Source organism: Typha latifolia, chromosome 6 (assembly GCF_019914945.1).
Source record: "Typha latifolia isolate L0001 chromosome 6, TyphaL0001v2, whole genome shotgun sequence".
In the NCBI taxonomy this organism is placed as follows: domain Eukaryota; kingdom Viridiplantae; phylum Streptophyta; class Magnoliopsida; order Poales; family Typhaceae; genus Typha; species Typha latifolia.
In genome coordinates this window covers 1,333,976-1,349,875 of record NC_133091.1, presented here as the reverse complement: position 1 = coordinate 1,349,875, position 15,900 = coordinate 1,333,976, and the positions used below count along the sequence as shown (strand labels likewise).

The following is a 15,900-nucleotide window of genomic DNA, read 5'->3' as shown; positions in this document are numbered from 1 at the left end:
AAGCAAAGGTAAATAATCCTGAGTTCATTCCCTTTTCTGTGATTCTGTTAGATATGTACTAGAAACTTTGTCAGGTTCTTTTCTATCATGTAATAAAGTTGTGTCGTGGAGCTTGGCTGTCTTGGAAGCCAAGGGAGGAGGAGGAGAAGGAGAAGAGAGAAGAAGGTAGATATGGTGTATCATTTGGTGTCCTGTTGGTGATGGAGACAGAGGAGCATCTAGTGCTTCTTTACTGTCAGGTAGAATCCCATGCAAAGGAACAAATGCTTTTTAGCTTTGGATATTTCTCTAGAGACTTATGGCCACAAATGGTTGTTGAATAGTTTTAGTACTGGAATCAAGTTAAACAAAGTAGGGTAAAGAATATGAAAATTTATAGTGAGTTACAACTATTTGAATATTTTTATTTTTTCCTAGCATCTGTTCCTTAGGAAAGTGACACATGCTTGTCATTAATTGGAGGACAATTTTCTACCGGATTGAATGCAATCTTTAGGGTCCTCAGCACACATGCAGACCTAATAAGTTTGACAATTTAGCTCTTAAATGCTGTACAACCCTGTGTTCCAACCTTGAGCAGGCTCGAGATGGCCCTATGCATTCAAGAACTGGCACAAAAAAGAGAGCACTATTCAAACTAACTATAGTTTTAACTAAGTTTCTTACTCAATATAGATGGATCTCATTATTGATCCATTCCACCCTCTTTACAATCTAATGTTAGCAAGATCAAACCAAATTTGCTCAAACACCTTTACAATCACATCATGGTACTCATTAGCATTAAGCGACAAGTAGCAAGCAAGCAAATCCTCCAAGTCCTTGGAGCTCCTTATGTTGTTCTCCACGATCATCTCCACCATGGACTCCCTGAAGTCCTTCTGAGGGTTCGCTGATGCCTTCACGACTGCAAAGCTTTCCGATAACCCGTTCGCCTGCTTGGCGGCCTTCGCCTTTGCCGCCGCCGTGGGTTTCTTGGCCACCACTCTTGGGCTATTAGTCCGCATCCTGAGCCGATGCAGACCAGGTGGAGACCTCTTCGGTTGGTTCTTCAACTCCTTTTCCGTGACCACCTTGGAATTCTTCACGGGTTTGGTTAGAATTGGAGGGAGGTCGAGTTCCGAAACGTCGCTTGCGACGTCGATGATTATGTCAGTTGCAGAGGAGATGACCTTGCAGGTAGGAGAAGGCGACCAAGAAGAGCAGATGCCGTCGAATTCATACGAGTCGTTGTGATCACAGTCGATGTAGACGTCTCGGTGGAACGGAGGGATCTCCGCAACGGGTTCTGACTTGAGAACTCTGCAGTTGCAACCAGCAGAGACAGAGGAGGTGAGGAGTCTAGTGGAAGGGGAAGAACAAGGCTTCGTGGCTCTTCTTCTTGATCTCCTCTTGGATTTCCTCGGTGGGTCTAATGGGAAATGGGTGTCCGAGGACTTGGAATTGAGAGGAGAGGTGAGGAGCTTCTTGGCTTCTAGCCTAGGGGAGTAGTAATAGGAGGCTCTGCTTGGGAGGAAAGTTGGAGAAGGAGTTGGCAGCGGCTTTGGAGTAGTGGGAGATGCCGTTCTCAGATGGTAGCTTCTTCTTGATGAGCTCCTGCTTCCTCTGCTGCTTCCCATGTCCTTGAGCTTGTAGAACCAAGCATTTGGTATCATGTCAGATAGCCTAAACCTATAATTCCCCATCTCCCAAGGGCCAAATTGGTATCTCAATCTCTCGCTTTCTCTCTTCAATCTCAATCTCAATCTCTACTACTCCTTTTTGCATGACTCAATCAGATAACTCTGCGGAAGGGGAGGTTGGGGAGATTAATAGGAGGGAAAGCAGAGCGGTAGGGAGAGTGGAAAGAGACGTGGAAGAGTGTCTTCAAGTCATGGGTGGGGGACCCACCAAGAGGGACATGAGAAATAAATAAAAAGCTCAGGGGGTTTAATGCAATATTACTAGAAGTTGATAGATCTTCTTCTTCGTATGAGGAAGGCCGAAGGAAGGAAGCATGCATATCGACCATGCTTCAATTTTTAAGTGCACAAACGGGTCGTCGAAAACTTATATAGGGATCAGTACAGGGAATATATATTTTATAGGTTTATCAGAGAGGATGTTATTTTTTTTATTTATTAAAGTCAAATAAATATAATTTTAATGCATCTCTACCTACTGCTACTACTAGGAGTTAAGCCCATTTCGTCTTGACCATCTACTGGATTAGATTAATTAGATGATAAGGTGCAACGATAGACTTGGTGGTGCTAAATACTATGTTGGAGTAGAGATGAACAGAGACAAAGAATAGCATATATTAACAAGCTTTGCAATGAATTTGATGCGTTTCTCTACCCAGTGAAGACTATATACAAAAGCCAATGAGACAACAAAGACCATTGTTTTACACTAAAATAAGACACGCCAAAGTGGTGATCTCTAAATTTTATTGATTTTGTGATTAGCACCTCATTGTTATGATATTTGTAATTCAACCCTAAAGATTAAGAAAAGCTATAAAAAAATAAAAAAAAATAAAAAAGGAGAGGCCAAACTACAAATAGCTCAAAAACAGATTTAACGAATAAATAGGAGATTAATTATATCTAATGACATATGAAAGATGGGATTATAGGAAGAAAGAATAGCTTGAAAGCAATGTGGACCACTCAAATTGATGCGACTCTTCACGTGCATTCCTTCTCCTGAACAACCAATTACTGATTGTTTTGATTCAGACCTTCAATTTAACATTAGAAATTGTTCATAAATTTGAGCCATATCAGCAAAGATCCTTGATTTGGACTCGGCAGCTAACTCAGATAAGGCTAACTTTGGATGTTGTTAGGAGGTGAAGTCCCAAGAGAGTCAGTAACCAATTGATTCGGTTTGCTTAGTTAGCTTTCTGGTCCCATTCTTAGCCCACCAAAAATTATATCTATACATATACAACTCATAAGCAGATAGATTGAATAACTGAATCAATCATTCTAAGAAACTGTCAGAACTAATTTAAATCATGCGTTATATAATAATATAACAAACTTTAGTAAATTTTTTTTTTATTATTATCAAATATCAATTCCAAACACTCCGTAACCTCTGCTACAGTAGTGTCCTTAACCACTGCTATCCTCGTCGCTTGAGGTTTGTCTCATATTTAGTGTAACAGTATTTAAACTATTCAAGAAAACGAATAGGTAGGTTACATATTAGTCGCTCTGTTTTGTTAACAACTTCTCCTGTTCATGGATTACTAAGTGCTAACAAATAGCCTGGCAGGTCCAAATATAAGCACGTGCTAGAAATATGACGGCCCGGCCCGGCCCAAAATTTTAGGTCAAGATAGGTGCATTAATAAACTTGTGATGCCCAAATTAAGGCCCAAATTTTTTTAGTGAAAGCCCATATGTGCGAATCATTTATTTTTTTATTATCCCATAAGAAATAGGAGTAGAACGATGATTTTTTTAGCAGAAGAAGTCTCACACTTAGTATAAATTTAGATAGTACTGTAGATAGAACATAGTATCGAATAATTCTAACTAATTCATAGAAACAATTTCCATCGAACTCTGGCAATTTAAGAATCAGTCCTATGAATCATTGAGACAGTAAGATCCAAGATCCACACCTTAATATAAGAGAATTGAAAAAAAAAAAAAGGGAAATAAATCCTACAGTAAATATTAAATAAAGAAAACGAATCAGAAACAAGTTTGAATGGGGCCATTCAGCCTATGATACAAAAGACTGGGTGAAGCTTAAGCTTTTAATTGGGATTGGAACTCGATGCAGTTAAGACAGATTATTGGATGTACATTAATGATCTAATAATTTTAATTGGCTATATAATTTTTTTTAACAGTAATTAAAATTCATCGCTTACACTCTCTTTAAACAGCAATGGGGATTAGTTATGGCATCTTGCCGTGGGGGGCAGTGCATGAACTAAAACGCGACAATGGATTGACGTGTGTTTCGTTTGACCACCGTAGTTCCAAGACTTTTAGAAAAGTCAAAGGTCAATGCTGAAAGATCTAACTCTTATCCTAAATAAATGTTCTGCAAAACTTAATCCTCCTTTCAAGAAAATAATAGGTCCAAAAAAAGATTACATACATATCGGATGAGGTAATCCAATAAGGTAAAACAAATCCAATATGTACACACACACACACACACACACACACAAAAAGAAAGAAAGAAAATGTTCTCATAAATTTATATGAATATATGTAAAAACTCTATAAACTCCGATTAGCTAGCTCTTGTTGTCGTTGATCCCTTTGCTTGGGCCTGATGGTGGAAATTTTCCTCTAGGGAGGAAGTTGAGCAAGAGTGGCTTATACTTCTCCATCAGCTCCTCTTTCGCCGTCGCCGCCATCGTCGGTGCAGCCATGTTGCATGGTTGGATGTGGAAAGAATTGGACTTCATTGGTTGTGGAACTAAGAGGGTTTCTCCAGGCATTGCAACGATGTTTAAGCTTGGATCAGACCCAATTATAGGCCTAGAAGTGGAGGTTTGGGGTGTAACGAGGAGGATTAGAAACAAGAATGAGAAATGATGGGCTTTAAGATTAATGATAGCCATCTAGAGAGAGAGAGAGAGAGAGAGAGAAGAGATGGTGTATAGAGAAATGAGAGATTAGTTTGTGAGAAAGGGGAGGTGGAGGGAATTGGGTTTTATGGGAAGGGAAGAGGATGAGGAATTGGCGTATGAAAGAGGGAAGGAGAGTTCACCAGTTTGGAGGTTTGACTTGTGTGTGAGATCTCATATAAGTTGCGAGGAAACGTCAAAGAAACGCATATGAACTACTACTGCTGTACAAGTATGTATACAATGGCCTCAAATTTAATATAAAGATATAAAGGCGGACGTAGGTAAGAGTCAAATTTTATATGCGTGAGGTGGGCCAAAGTATAGTTTACTTAATTATAGAATTTGAGAGACAGAGGTATACTAATTAATATAGTGTTCAAAAGCCAAAGGTCTCGAGTCTTAGCCGTCCCCAAGGCGGCTGGATGCAAAAAAGTTGGTACTAATCTGACTTTTAGAATTAGAGCTTGGGATGACTAGGCACTACCACTTTCACATTAGAGGCGCCGGCCCTCCTCCCCACCGTCGACGGCATAATTCCTCTCTCGCCTCTACTAGCCGTATTGGTTAGGTAGAGGGGAAAAGCCTTCCTATTCCGTGAGAGGTCCTATGTTTTTTTTTTCTTCCTTCTTGGATCGCTTGTTGTCGTTGGCATGGGTGAGCACTTATACACCACCACCTCTTTTCTCTTCGAGCAACTCCTCCTCTTCGGTTGCTTGGCTTATTGACAGCTTTTCGCTCCATTTGCTTCCTTCCTTCCCAGTGCGGTGAGGAGTGTTTTGGGTGATAATGGTCTAGTTCTCCGTCATTTAGGCGGTGACTTCAAAACTTTGTCTCCTCTCTCCCTTCCATTCTTTGACTTACAAATCTTTGCCGACGATTGGGGTTGTTGTACCTCCCGTATTTTATTAGATATTTTATTTTGCTTTTATATTTGAGTTGTTATAGCTTGATACCTATCTTTATTATGTTGTCCATTGTAGACAAATCTGGGGCTCCCGTGTAACTGCTTGATGTAATTGGATATAAGGATATATTGGGCCATTTCGTGTCTAGTTATTGGATCGGATAAATTTGCCACCCCAATCTCCCAGTCGAGTGAAACGGGCTGGGTTTTTAATGTAACTGTACATTGGGCCATTTCATTCATGACCTGTGTCTGTCCATATGTTATTACTGGGTCAAATCCAGAAAATATTTTGCAAACGCATGACTCCAAAGTTAGGTTGGATGACTTCCTTGAAGCCTTCAGAGCCATACAGTAAACACTCAACTGGAGCCTGGTATCTCCTGTGATTCATGTCATTCTGAGCCCATCTCCTCCTCAAATTTCAGTAGGCCTGACACGAGCCACGTTCCCCTTCATGCACCACATCCATGATTTCACCATTCATAGCCCTCTATGATGAGTATATATTCATTTCCATCTCTCTTTGCTCCTCTTAGATTTAATTTTTTTTTTTTCATCAAACTAGTCCTGTTTTTGGACAATTGGAAGAACCCATCCATCATAAGAGATGAGCATGAGGGTTCTTCCATTGTCCTCTTCTCACAACTGCTGCCCTCCATCCTCAGGACTATCCTATAACATCTCAGCTTTCAAGCCTAGCAACAAGAGTTCCAAGAGTCTCGGAAAGGTCCGGGCCAAGGCAGATGAGACTAGTAGTGGAGAGAAGGAAGAGAGCAAAAAGAGCAAGCAATCCTTGTTCAGCAGCCTCACTGAAGCCCTAGACTTCTCGCAGGTGAGGTCGGCGCAGGACGCCGAGCTCCTCGAGGATGCAAGAGAGGCCACCAGAGATGGAGGGAAGATGACGAGGGAACAGGTACTAAAATTAATTACCATTCTTTCAGAGGTCATGATCGAGTTTGGGTGAGTTATCTTTCTACGTAAATGAACTACCGGGTCGTTAACTCGTTTGTTGTTGTTGTTGAGCAGTATGGAGCACTTAGGAGAAAGATTGGAGGCACCTACAAGGATTTCTTCAAGTCCTACGTTGAAGGTAATTCTTGAATGCTTCATATATAGATATTTGGTAGACCGAATTCAATCTTCAAACTCTTGATTTGGTTGGCAATTGGGTACGTACTGTAGTTGATGGGCAATATGTGGAGGATGGTTGGGTGGACAAGACGTGCAAGGTGTGCAAGAAGGACACAGGAGGACAACCGAGACAAGTCGACAACCTTGGGAGATATGTTCATGTGGAATGCTTAGGGAAACCTAAACCAACCAACTTCTTCTCCAAGCTCTTCTCTAGCTAGCTAGATGATCCAATCCTAATGTAATGTAACCGTAATATTCGAAGGCGTCTTATTCTGTTTTTCTTAAAATACAAAGATTAGTTCCTGTATGAGAATGATATAAGCTGACTCGATCGATTGGCACACCCAACTATAACAAACGCTAAGTTTATTTTGATGAGAGTTTTGTAGTAATTGGGTGAGTTTAGAAGCCAATTGGATTAGAAATGAGGAGAATATGCACGAATGTTTCGATTGCTCGACAAATTAGTCAAGATGAAGATGAAGATGAAGATGAAGGAACTCTTCTATTTTGGCGGCGGCCGTTCTGGAACGAAACGAGTGCTAAATTTAATTATTCTCTTGAGCTTATCAAAGTATATTCAACAAAAAGAAATGGTTAAATAGACTCTCCCCCACCTGTGCAGTGGGGAATGATTCAAGTTGTAGTACTATCGTGTGTCGTATTGATATTTAATCTATCATTCTATCCTAAGCAAATATCTGGCCAACGGTAGAAGTTACGGGATATTGATTGATTCCAGTTGCACAATGAATTGAATCTGAGAACTATAATTGACAATTGACTCATTCTTGAGCTATACAGTATATTAATTAGATCAAGATACAACTGACGATGGTTTTGTTTTTATTTTTTCAAAGTTCTGACCGACCTTTACGATCATCACAGCATGAGTTAATGGTCTAATGGCGCATTGGCTGAGAGTTGGGAGTCGGCGATAAAAGTTCTAACCAAACTTTATAACCTATTATATTTTAATTGAAAGATAGAGAGAGAGACTATTATAATACAAAATATAAATTTTCACCTATTTAAATAAAATCTTTTTTTTTATCTTTGCAGCATATTACTAGATTCAAAGTATTCGATTTCATAAGAAGCATTCTAAGTACATGGCTTATATGTTAAAACTTTTATATGGGCTAAGAACTTATGCCAAACAAATATGGAGGGGCATAAAACATCAAACCTGTCAAATCGTACTACCAAAATTAGGCAACAAACCAAGACAGGAAAAGAAAGAACGCGCTACAAAGAAAGAGGAACCGAGTAACGTAACAAAATGGAGTTGGATTAAATATATTTATATTCAAAATTATATTATTTAAATATTTTTACTTTTTTTAAAATAATATTATACTTATGATTAAAATTAGTCCGTAATTATTTTTATTAAATTTAATCAAATATTATAACTATTTTAATAATCTTACTGTATTATATTAAAATTTGCATATTTTCTTTAACAAATATGATAAAAATATTTTAGTTATTTTGAAATTATTTAGTACAGAGACTAATGAAAACACTAACTGTTTCATTATAATTATCGGTACAGAAATTAATTAAATTTTTTTAAATATAAAAAAGTAAAATAATTTTAGACATAAGTAAATCGCTAAAATACATTTAATCTTTTTTTTTCTTATATAAATTTCATTGCATTTTCACGAATAACAATCTCGATCGAGTAAAATTGTTTTTAGGAAAAAATAAAAGAATTAAATGAAGATGAATCACTCGTATGAACAATTGCCTTAACCAGTCGCATCCCCCAGACTCCCGTTGACCGCACGTGAGAGCAATATTTGTACAAGTAATACCAAAGAATCACGTCTACGCCACCGCTGTCGACGACGAGACAGTGACGGCGGATAGCCCTGCCCTTCTATCAGCCTCCACCCATCTCCGACAGATCCTTCCGAGCGCCGCTGCCTTCCTCCGCCCTCTCTCCGAACCCGTCTGCATTAACTCCCATATAACCCACTCTATCCCAGGTGCCGCTGCCACCTCGGCCACCGCAGCCGTAGCCTCCGTCCGTCGGCAAATTATCACCAGAGCCGCCGCTGCCCTCTCCCTCGCCCACTCCGCCCCCCTCCTCATCACCCCGATTAGCCTCGCCACAGCCCCATCCGCCGCCGCCACCGCCTCCGCGCCGCCCCTCTTCGCCACCGCCGCTATCACCGCCACCGCCTCCTCCGCCACATCAGCATCCGCCGCCGCAGCCACCGCCGCATCTACTACGCCCCCTTCGACCAACCTCTCTATGTTCTCCCTCTCCCCGGCGAGGCCAAGGATCGCGGCGAGCGCGTCCTTCCTCGTGCTCGTGGGCCCCGTCCTCACTAACACCACCAGTTGCGCGATGACACGTGGCTTCCGGCCCAGCCTCCTCCGGTACGAGTGGACGGAGGACAGGCTCAGGACCGCCGCCGCGGCGTTCTCCTTCGCCCTCCACGTGGCGCCAGAGGACATTACGTGCACGAGGGCGTCGACCCCGCCGTCCGCGTGCATGATGCGCTTCTTGTTGGCTTCGAGGATGGAGAGGTTGAGCAGCGCCGTTACGGCATTGAGCTGGAGATTGGCATCCGTGGAGTATAGGAGAGGGACGAGCAACGGAACTGCGCCAGCTTCGGCGACGAAGGCGCGGTTGTCGGATGCGGATTTTGCCAATTGACGAAGCTCGTGGACCACCCGGTTCGCCGTCTCCGTCGACGGCGAGTCGGAGAGTTTTTGCACGAGGAACGATGCCGTCATCCTCGCTGCCTCGAGCGCCGCCTTGTTCGCCTTAACGGCGTTGGGATCGCCGTTGATGGGCTCCGCCCCCTCGTAGGGAACGCTGTTCTCGCGGCACCATTGGCAGATAAGGTTCTTGAGGGCTTTGTTTGGGACGAGGTCCTGGTGGGCGAGGGCTTGGCCCGTCTTGGGACACGTGGCGTGGCCGGAGCCGAGCCAGCGGGTGATGGATTCGCGATCGTACGTCTGCCCTGTTGCCACGACGACGGGGTCAAGCATCAGATCCAGCGAGATCGGGCACCGGAAGTCCACCGGAGCCGCCGGATCCAAATCCGAGAAGGGGAGTTTCCCCGCAGAGGACTCCGACCTCGGCGTCGATGCACCGTAGAGCACGCACTTGGCATAGCGGACGAGGCCGACGAGGGCGATCATGGCGGCTGTCCATTTCTCGGCGACGCGATCGCCGATCTCGCGCTCTAAGCACTCGATCTCGTCGCGGCAGCTGCGGGAATCGTCTAACCCTAGCTTCTCAAAGATCGCCTCCAGCCTCGATCTTTCGGGGACGATCTCTCTCTCTATCTCGCGGATCAGATCCAGAACCTCGGATCTCAATTCCTCCTCGGCCGGATCCGCGATCGGAGACGATCTCCGGCTCTGGCGGCGGGCGAGGCGGACGAGATCCTTCACGTCGTCGCTGAGATCGAGGTCATCGATGGGGATAATGTCGAGGAGGGTTGCGAGATCGAGATTAAGCTCGTGGAACCCAGCGGCGACGGTGTCCGCCTGGAGGAGGAGGAGCATGCGGCTGCGCGCGGAGAGATCGGCGAGGAGGGACTTGAATCGCTGGAGGGCGAGGAGGATCTCGCGAAGGCAGAGGGAGGCGGAGCGGGGGAGGTCACCGGCGCCGTCGCGGAGGAGCTCCTCGAAGACGACGGCGAGGAGCTTGGATCGCCGAGCAATGGAGGAACAGATCTGGTGATGCGGCGCAGATCTCGAGGCATCGGAGATGGAGATCTCGCGGGAGAGGCGGAGCAGAGACCGGAGGACGCCATGGTCAGAAGGAGAAGGAAGAGGAGAAGGCAACGTGGAAGAAGAAGAGGAAGCGGATATCGCCATTTCTTTACCAAGGGAAGGTTGAGGAGAATACGGAACGTTTATTTATACGACTAGATAAGCGTGTGAGGTGTGTGAGCTGGAAGATAACTGGAATAAGGTTGGAGCTTGGAAGAATCGCCCCGCCCGGGATAAAATATCCAATTCCTGGATTAAAGAATAATTATCCCCACTCGACCCTGTCAAGAGGAAAAGGCCTAGAATGTACTGACATTTAACACCAGCCGTTGGATTAGAATTCGAGAGTGAGGATGAGATTACTTCAGTTTGATTACTTCGTTGCTTTCCGGTCTCAGATGATGGAACGTTCGGCTGGCAAAATCAAACAGATAAGTAGTAAATAAAATATAATATAAAGAATGGAAGGAAAAAAAAAAATATATATATATATATATATATATATATATTATTTATTTGATTACTTGGTATCAATTAATGAGTCACCCAAACGAACAAGCCAAATGTAAGGCCAGGCCAATTCATACATGATGGATTAGGACTCCGTCTCCCAGAACAATGCCGAACGAGTAGTTTATTCCTATTAAGAGATACGAGGGTCGGAGGATAACTAGTTCTGATCATAGAGTCGCTTCATCGAAGCTTGGTTGTTTGCAACTAGTTTGACTAATACTTTGTAAGGTGACTTTTTCTCCAATCCAATTGGGTGAGTTGTAGAGTTTTGACCACGTGGGTGATTTAAGATGGTTTGTTATACTTTTATTTGGCGGTTTGACATTGCAAACGTAGCTCTAATTTTCCACGTAATATTGATGGTGAAATTCAAGAGTAGACGTGAGATGCGATAAGCCAGCCAGCCCAACCTGAGTCTAACTATTTGACCTTCACATAATTACCTTGAAAACGTTTAAATGTATATAAACAAATCTAAACTCGAATCGAATCGGATTTCGTCCAAGTGTAGAACCCTCATCTTTCATTTTGAAGTCATAATTAGCTGTTAAAAGAGAACAATAGCTAGCTGCTGCTACTCCAACTTTCTCAATTCAAAGAGACCAAAAAGAAAGAAAGAAATAAAAAATTGATACGAAGAGCTCTAATGGTTGTCGCATTCAATGGCATTTCTCCGTCAGTTGCGCCTTATTGCTAAGCAATCATTTTTCATCCCTTTCAATTCCACCGACCTAAATTTGGGGAGATCCCAATTTCACTCCCACCTTCAATTAAGGACCCCAAGATTCGGACTCCCTAACCAACAACATCATAGTAATTATGTTATATAGAGATTATGCAACTTAAAAGAGGGATTACGGTGAGAATAACCTTTTTAATTTAGGAAAATTAATGTAGAGTAGTATATTATATGCACATATTTCTTGTCATGATCTAGGTATGGAGAAATGGAGTAATTGGCAAAAACCAACATAGAATATCTAAAGTGGTGGGTCGAAGAAGCTCACGCCGCAATTTGGGCTTTTATTAATGGCCAGCTGTTTATGTGAGCATGGGGCCTATTGCTCCAATTTGGGCTTTGTATTTATTGCACATCTACTCGGACTGGTTCATAAATTTTTTATACTTTTAAGCCTGTTTATGGTGCTTGTTCAAAATATCTCTCTATTTCTCTGCGTTCCGAATGGTACTAATGAAAGTTTTCTAATACCCCATATACTCTTAAATGAGATGTATTAAAAGTACCAAGTATAAATTTCAAATACATTGAAAGGTAGAAGTTGGATATATTTTCTATTTGATGGTTCTATCCAACATAAATTAATATCTTTTATAAATTATAATTGTGTCGGTCAAGATTTTAGTTTTATAAAGTATTGCAACTTACTCTTTTTCTAAAAAACTCTGGATACGCCACTGATGTTGTTAGTGGGTCTCCCAATGTTTTCTTCTAAATGGCAACCAATCTCGATTGATCTCGTCTTGTCCTCCAGAATAGTTTGGTGATGGAGAAAGCTTAACAGTATGGCCACTTCAAGATAGCAACTTGGGCTCCTCCCAACTTAATTAGCAGATGTATCTAGTCACAGTGATGCTAGCATACATACACCTACCATCATCAACTCTACCATGGAATATTATGGACAATAAGTTTGTATCAGAGGAGCTAACTTTAAAGAGAGAGAGAGAGAGAGAGAGAGAGACTTGTTTTCTGATACTGTATTGTTATTCACTTGCTGTAGAGTTTACAAGGGTTGTTGTAATCCCAAATCAGAAATGGGTAAGTTTGCAGGTTGGTAGTAGAAACACGAGAGATTATAAGCATATGTTGAAGTAATAGTTGATGGCATGGAGGGCAAGTACATCTTGTTTGCAGAAATCTTCAGTATGAGCTCATGGCGGGGGAGTAATTGGACCCCTTGATGGATTAGCTGTAGGAGAAGGTGGAGCGGGACTTCCACCTCTCAAAATAACACCTCTTCTTGCAAAATTTATATCATTCTTCCCTGAGGTGGAGGAGGGAAGATATAAAATCTCACCTTTTCAAAAAAAAATATATATATAACATAAAGGATCGATCATTAGACTCTCTATCTCAATGTGAATAATCTCATTTGATTCAACACGGTGGAAAATATAAAGAGAGAAATTAACAGAGATTAAAGAAGAAGGTCATACGTTTTACAATGTTTTCGCCGATCGATGCCTCCGCCAGAAGTCTAAAGTGGAGATTCTGCGGTGCGAGCAATAGGAAGATCACGAAGAAGAAGGGGATAAATGAAATTTTCTTTCTCATTGTGTGATCGGAAGAACATGCTCTTGTTTACTGTTGATGAAATTATATAGATGTGCCTTTTGAATAAGAGAATAGCAAAGTCGCCACGATTGACTTCAAATCTCATACAATACGTCATCTGATGAAGAGTGGGATAGAATAGTAGGTGTTAAAAAATGTACCGAATTGTGATAAAAATTTACCATATCTGCTAAGTATAATTATATATAATGATCGGATATCAGATTAGTATTCATTTTATGAATCTATAAAAAATTATTATATAATTACTAAAATATAAAAAAATTGATAAATGAAAAGTAAATTAGGCATTTATATTAAAGCATAGAAAGATTTTTTAGACCGTTATTTTATAATAATTTTAAACTAAATGATATACGGATATTAATTTGAATATGCTCTTGTTTACTGTTTGGTCAAATTATGTAGATGTGGCTATTTGAATAGGACAATAGCAAAGTTACTTCAATTTTATTTGGAGGAGTAGGGGTGAAAAATGGATTAGATAATTTACTATATCCGCTTAGTGTAACTATATATAACGTGACAAATATTAGATTAGTATTCATTTTCTCAATCTACAAAAACTTATTATATGATTATTAAAATTTATAGATAATCATAAAATATATATATTAGATATTTATATTAAAGCATAAAAAGGTCATTTAGATCACTATTTTATATACAGATATTAATTCGAACATAATAATTTAACTTATATTCGTAGTCACATAGACTATCAAATCGGGGCAGATATAATCTGACCCATTTTTTATCCCTAGGAATGAGTTGACAATCTCATATTTCTACACCCCAGCCCTTTTGGAAGGATGGATGTCTCTTTGAATTCCCACAAACCCATCCAGGTTACTAAACCCAAACTTTTGAAGGCATTATTATGGTTTCCAAATTGGACGTGCAATAAACACAAAGGCAACATGAAAGACTTCAACTGCAATTGCAAATAGTTTTCTTTTTATTAAATATACTTTCAAAAGAAAAATAATAATAAAAGGGGGGGGGGGGGAATGACATGGTCACTTGTGATTCAACAGTACTTGGACTTCAAATTAAAGACACAAAGAAGAAGAATAAAGGATGAGGTTCCAAAGTGAGTATGCGAACAAGAGGTAGAGAACAAAGAGTTATAGACCCACCCACACATACCTATCTTGGCCTCTTTCCCATTTGCCTTAAACCAACGCCACGCCTCCACGGTTGTGTGTGATCCGAGACTTTAGGCAGAGGAAATGGGAGAAGGGAAGAGAGAGAGAGAGAGAGAAAAAGAGAGAGCCTCTTTTGTTGTTCTTCTTTCAATTCCTTGCAGTACCATTCATGGAGAGCTAACGTTTGTTCACGAAAGAAGAAAAGAGAGAAGCAGAGGAGAAAGGGGGAAGGGGGAAGAATATATACAGGAAGGCGATGGGTTTGAAAGAGATGCTTCCATCTGGAATGGAGTCGCTCTCACGGGGGTGAAATCTTTTCCTCTGCGGTTCTAATTTTAGGAGGTGGTAAGTGGTAAGTGGTAACTATATGCTCTCATTAACACAAAATAAAATAATATATATAATTATTGGATCATACTACAATTAGAAGATATTTTTATTCCCTTCTTGCTTGAGGTAATGAAATATTATCCTCTTATATATATATATATATATACATATATATATATATAATCCTAATAAGACTTGGATACAAGTAAAATGACAGCTAATGGCAAAGAACATAGTACCAAACCACATAAATGATGGATCTGGCTTCCACGTCAACAGAGAGAGATGGATCATGGATGGACCCACCTCACCAAGATCCTGGTCAGTCTTGCGTACGAGTTTGGATGCAGTCGACACGTGCGCTGCATGGGCTCCAGAGACAGTTGACCGTACCGGTCGGGATTGATAGGCTTGTTTACACGAGGCCAATCTCGTTGATTTACCATTAATTACCACGAGGAGGAGGTTCTTTTTCTATTAGGATTTTAACTTTTATTAAAAAGATGAGCTGCTAATTGTCTAGCTTACCTCCTCTAATTAAGTAACCCAACGAATAGTCTCCTCTAAGACTAAATGGCCTGATAGTAATAGGAATCAAGCTCGGATGCTTATAGTGGTCAGCTTTGATATACTCTAAGAAAAGTGCCAATTATTTACGTATTCCGAGCACATGCCCCTCTGACCCCCCCACCCTAATTTAATGCATGCCCAATTGCCCATCTCACCTCCTTTCCCTCCCTATTATCCCACTTTATATATCACTCACTATGCAACATATTAATCCACACAATTTCTTTTATTACCTCATGTACTTAATTTTTAGTAGTAGTTTAATTGTTGTTAGGTAAAATAGTTATTTCATATTTATTTTTCATTAATATTGTGAAATTTTTCTCTAGGTTAGGAGGTCTATATGTAGTGAAAATTTGAAAAAATTATTTATTGTAGTCTGGACCAGTAGTTAAAACTTCCCATATTCGCTAGGCATTTTTCATATTAGACCCGGCGGTTAAATTCTAATCACGTGCACATCTCGTGCTTGACAATAGCTAACGACATGAGATACTACCCATCGATGTGACTCTACCACGGAGCACGGATATAGACGTATCCATGGCCTTCAATGACAACGTTGCTTATCGGAATCCGACAACCGGAACCGGGTCGTCGCGACGAGCACACGTGTTGGTCGTAGAAGGCTCGACGGAGCTTATTTCGC

The 15,900-nt window shown here is 41.1% G+C and overlaps 3 protein-coding genes and 1 long non-coding RNA gene across 4 annotated transcripts; 1 reads left to right on the top strand and 3 right to left on the bottom strand.

Moving 5' to 3' along the window:
* Window positions 1-631: 631 nt before the first annotated feature.
* LOC140790137 (transcription repressor OFP1-like) lies at window positions 632-1,837 on the bottom strand. The gene has a single exon (XM_073140075.1). It carries the CDS (start codon window positions 1,683-1,685, stop codon window positions 708-710), a length of 978 nt encoding a protein of 325 aa, XP_072996176.1. The 5' UTR covers window positions 1,686-1,837; the 3' UTR covers window positions 632-707.
* Window positions 1,838-6,010: 4,173 nt separating this feature from the next.
* On the top strand, window positions 6,011-6,936 carry LOC140790944 (uncharacterized). Its single transcript, XM_073141264.1, has 3 exons — window positions 6,011-6,408; window positions 6,522-6,585; window positions 6,678-6,936. The coding sequence occupies exons 1-3, from the start codon at window positions 6,103-6,105 to the stop codon at window positions 6,845-6,847; spliced, it is 540 nt and encodes a 179-aa protein (XP_072997365.1). The 5' UTR covers window positions 6,011-6,102; the 3' UTR covers window positions 6,848-6,936.
* Window positions 6,937-8,253: 1,317 nt separating this feature from the next.
* On the bottom strand, window positions 8,254-10,624 carry LOC140790840 (U-box domain-containing protein 16-like). Its single transcript, XM_073141131.1, has one exon. The coding sequence runs from the start codon at window positions 10,476-10,478 to the stop codon at window positions 8,466-8,468; it is 2,013 nt and encodes a 670-aa protein (XP_072997232.1). The 5' UTR covers window positions 10,479-10,624; the 3' UTR covers window positions 8,254-8,465.
* A 1,966-nt stretch (window positions 10,625-12,590) lies between these two features.
* Window positions 12,591-14,628, bottom strand: LOC140791433 (uncharacterized). Its single transcript, XR_012109572.1, has 3 exons — window positions 14,353-14,628; window positions 13,065-13,300; window positions 12,591-12,892 (listed from the first exon to the last, which is right to left on the bottom strand). It is a non-coding gene; the product is annotated as an uncharacterized lncRNA (long non-coding RNA).
* Window positions 14,629-15,900: the final 1,272 nt, after the last annotated feature.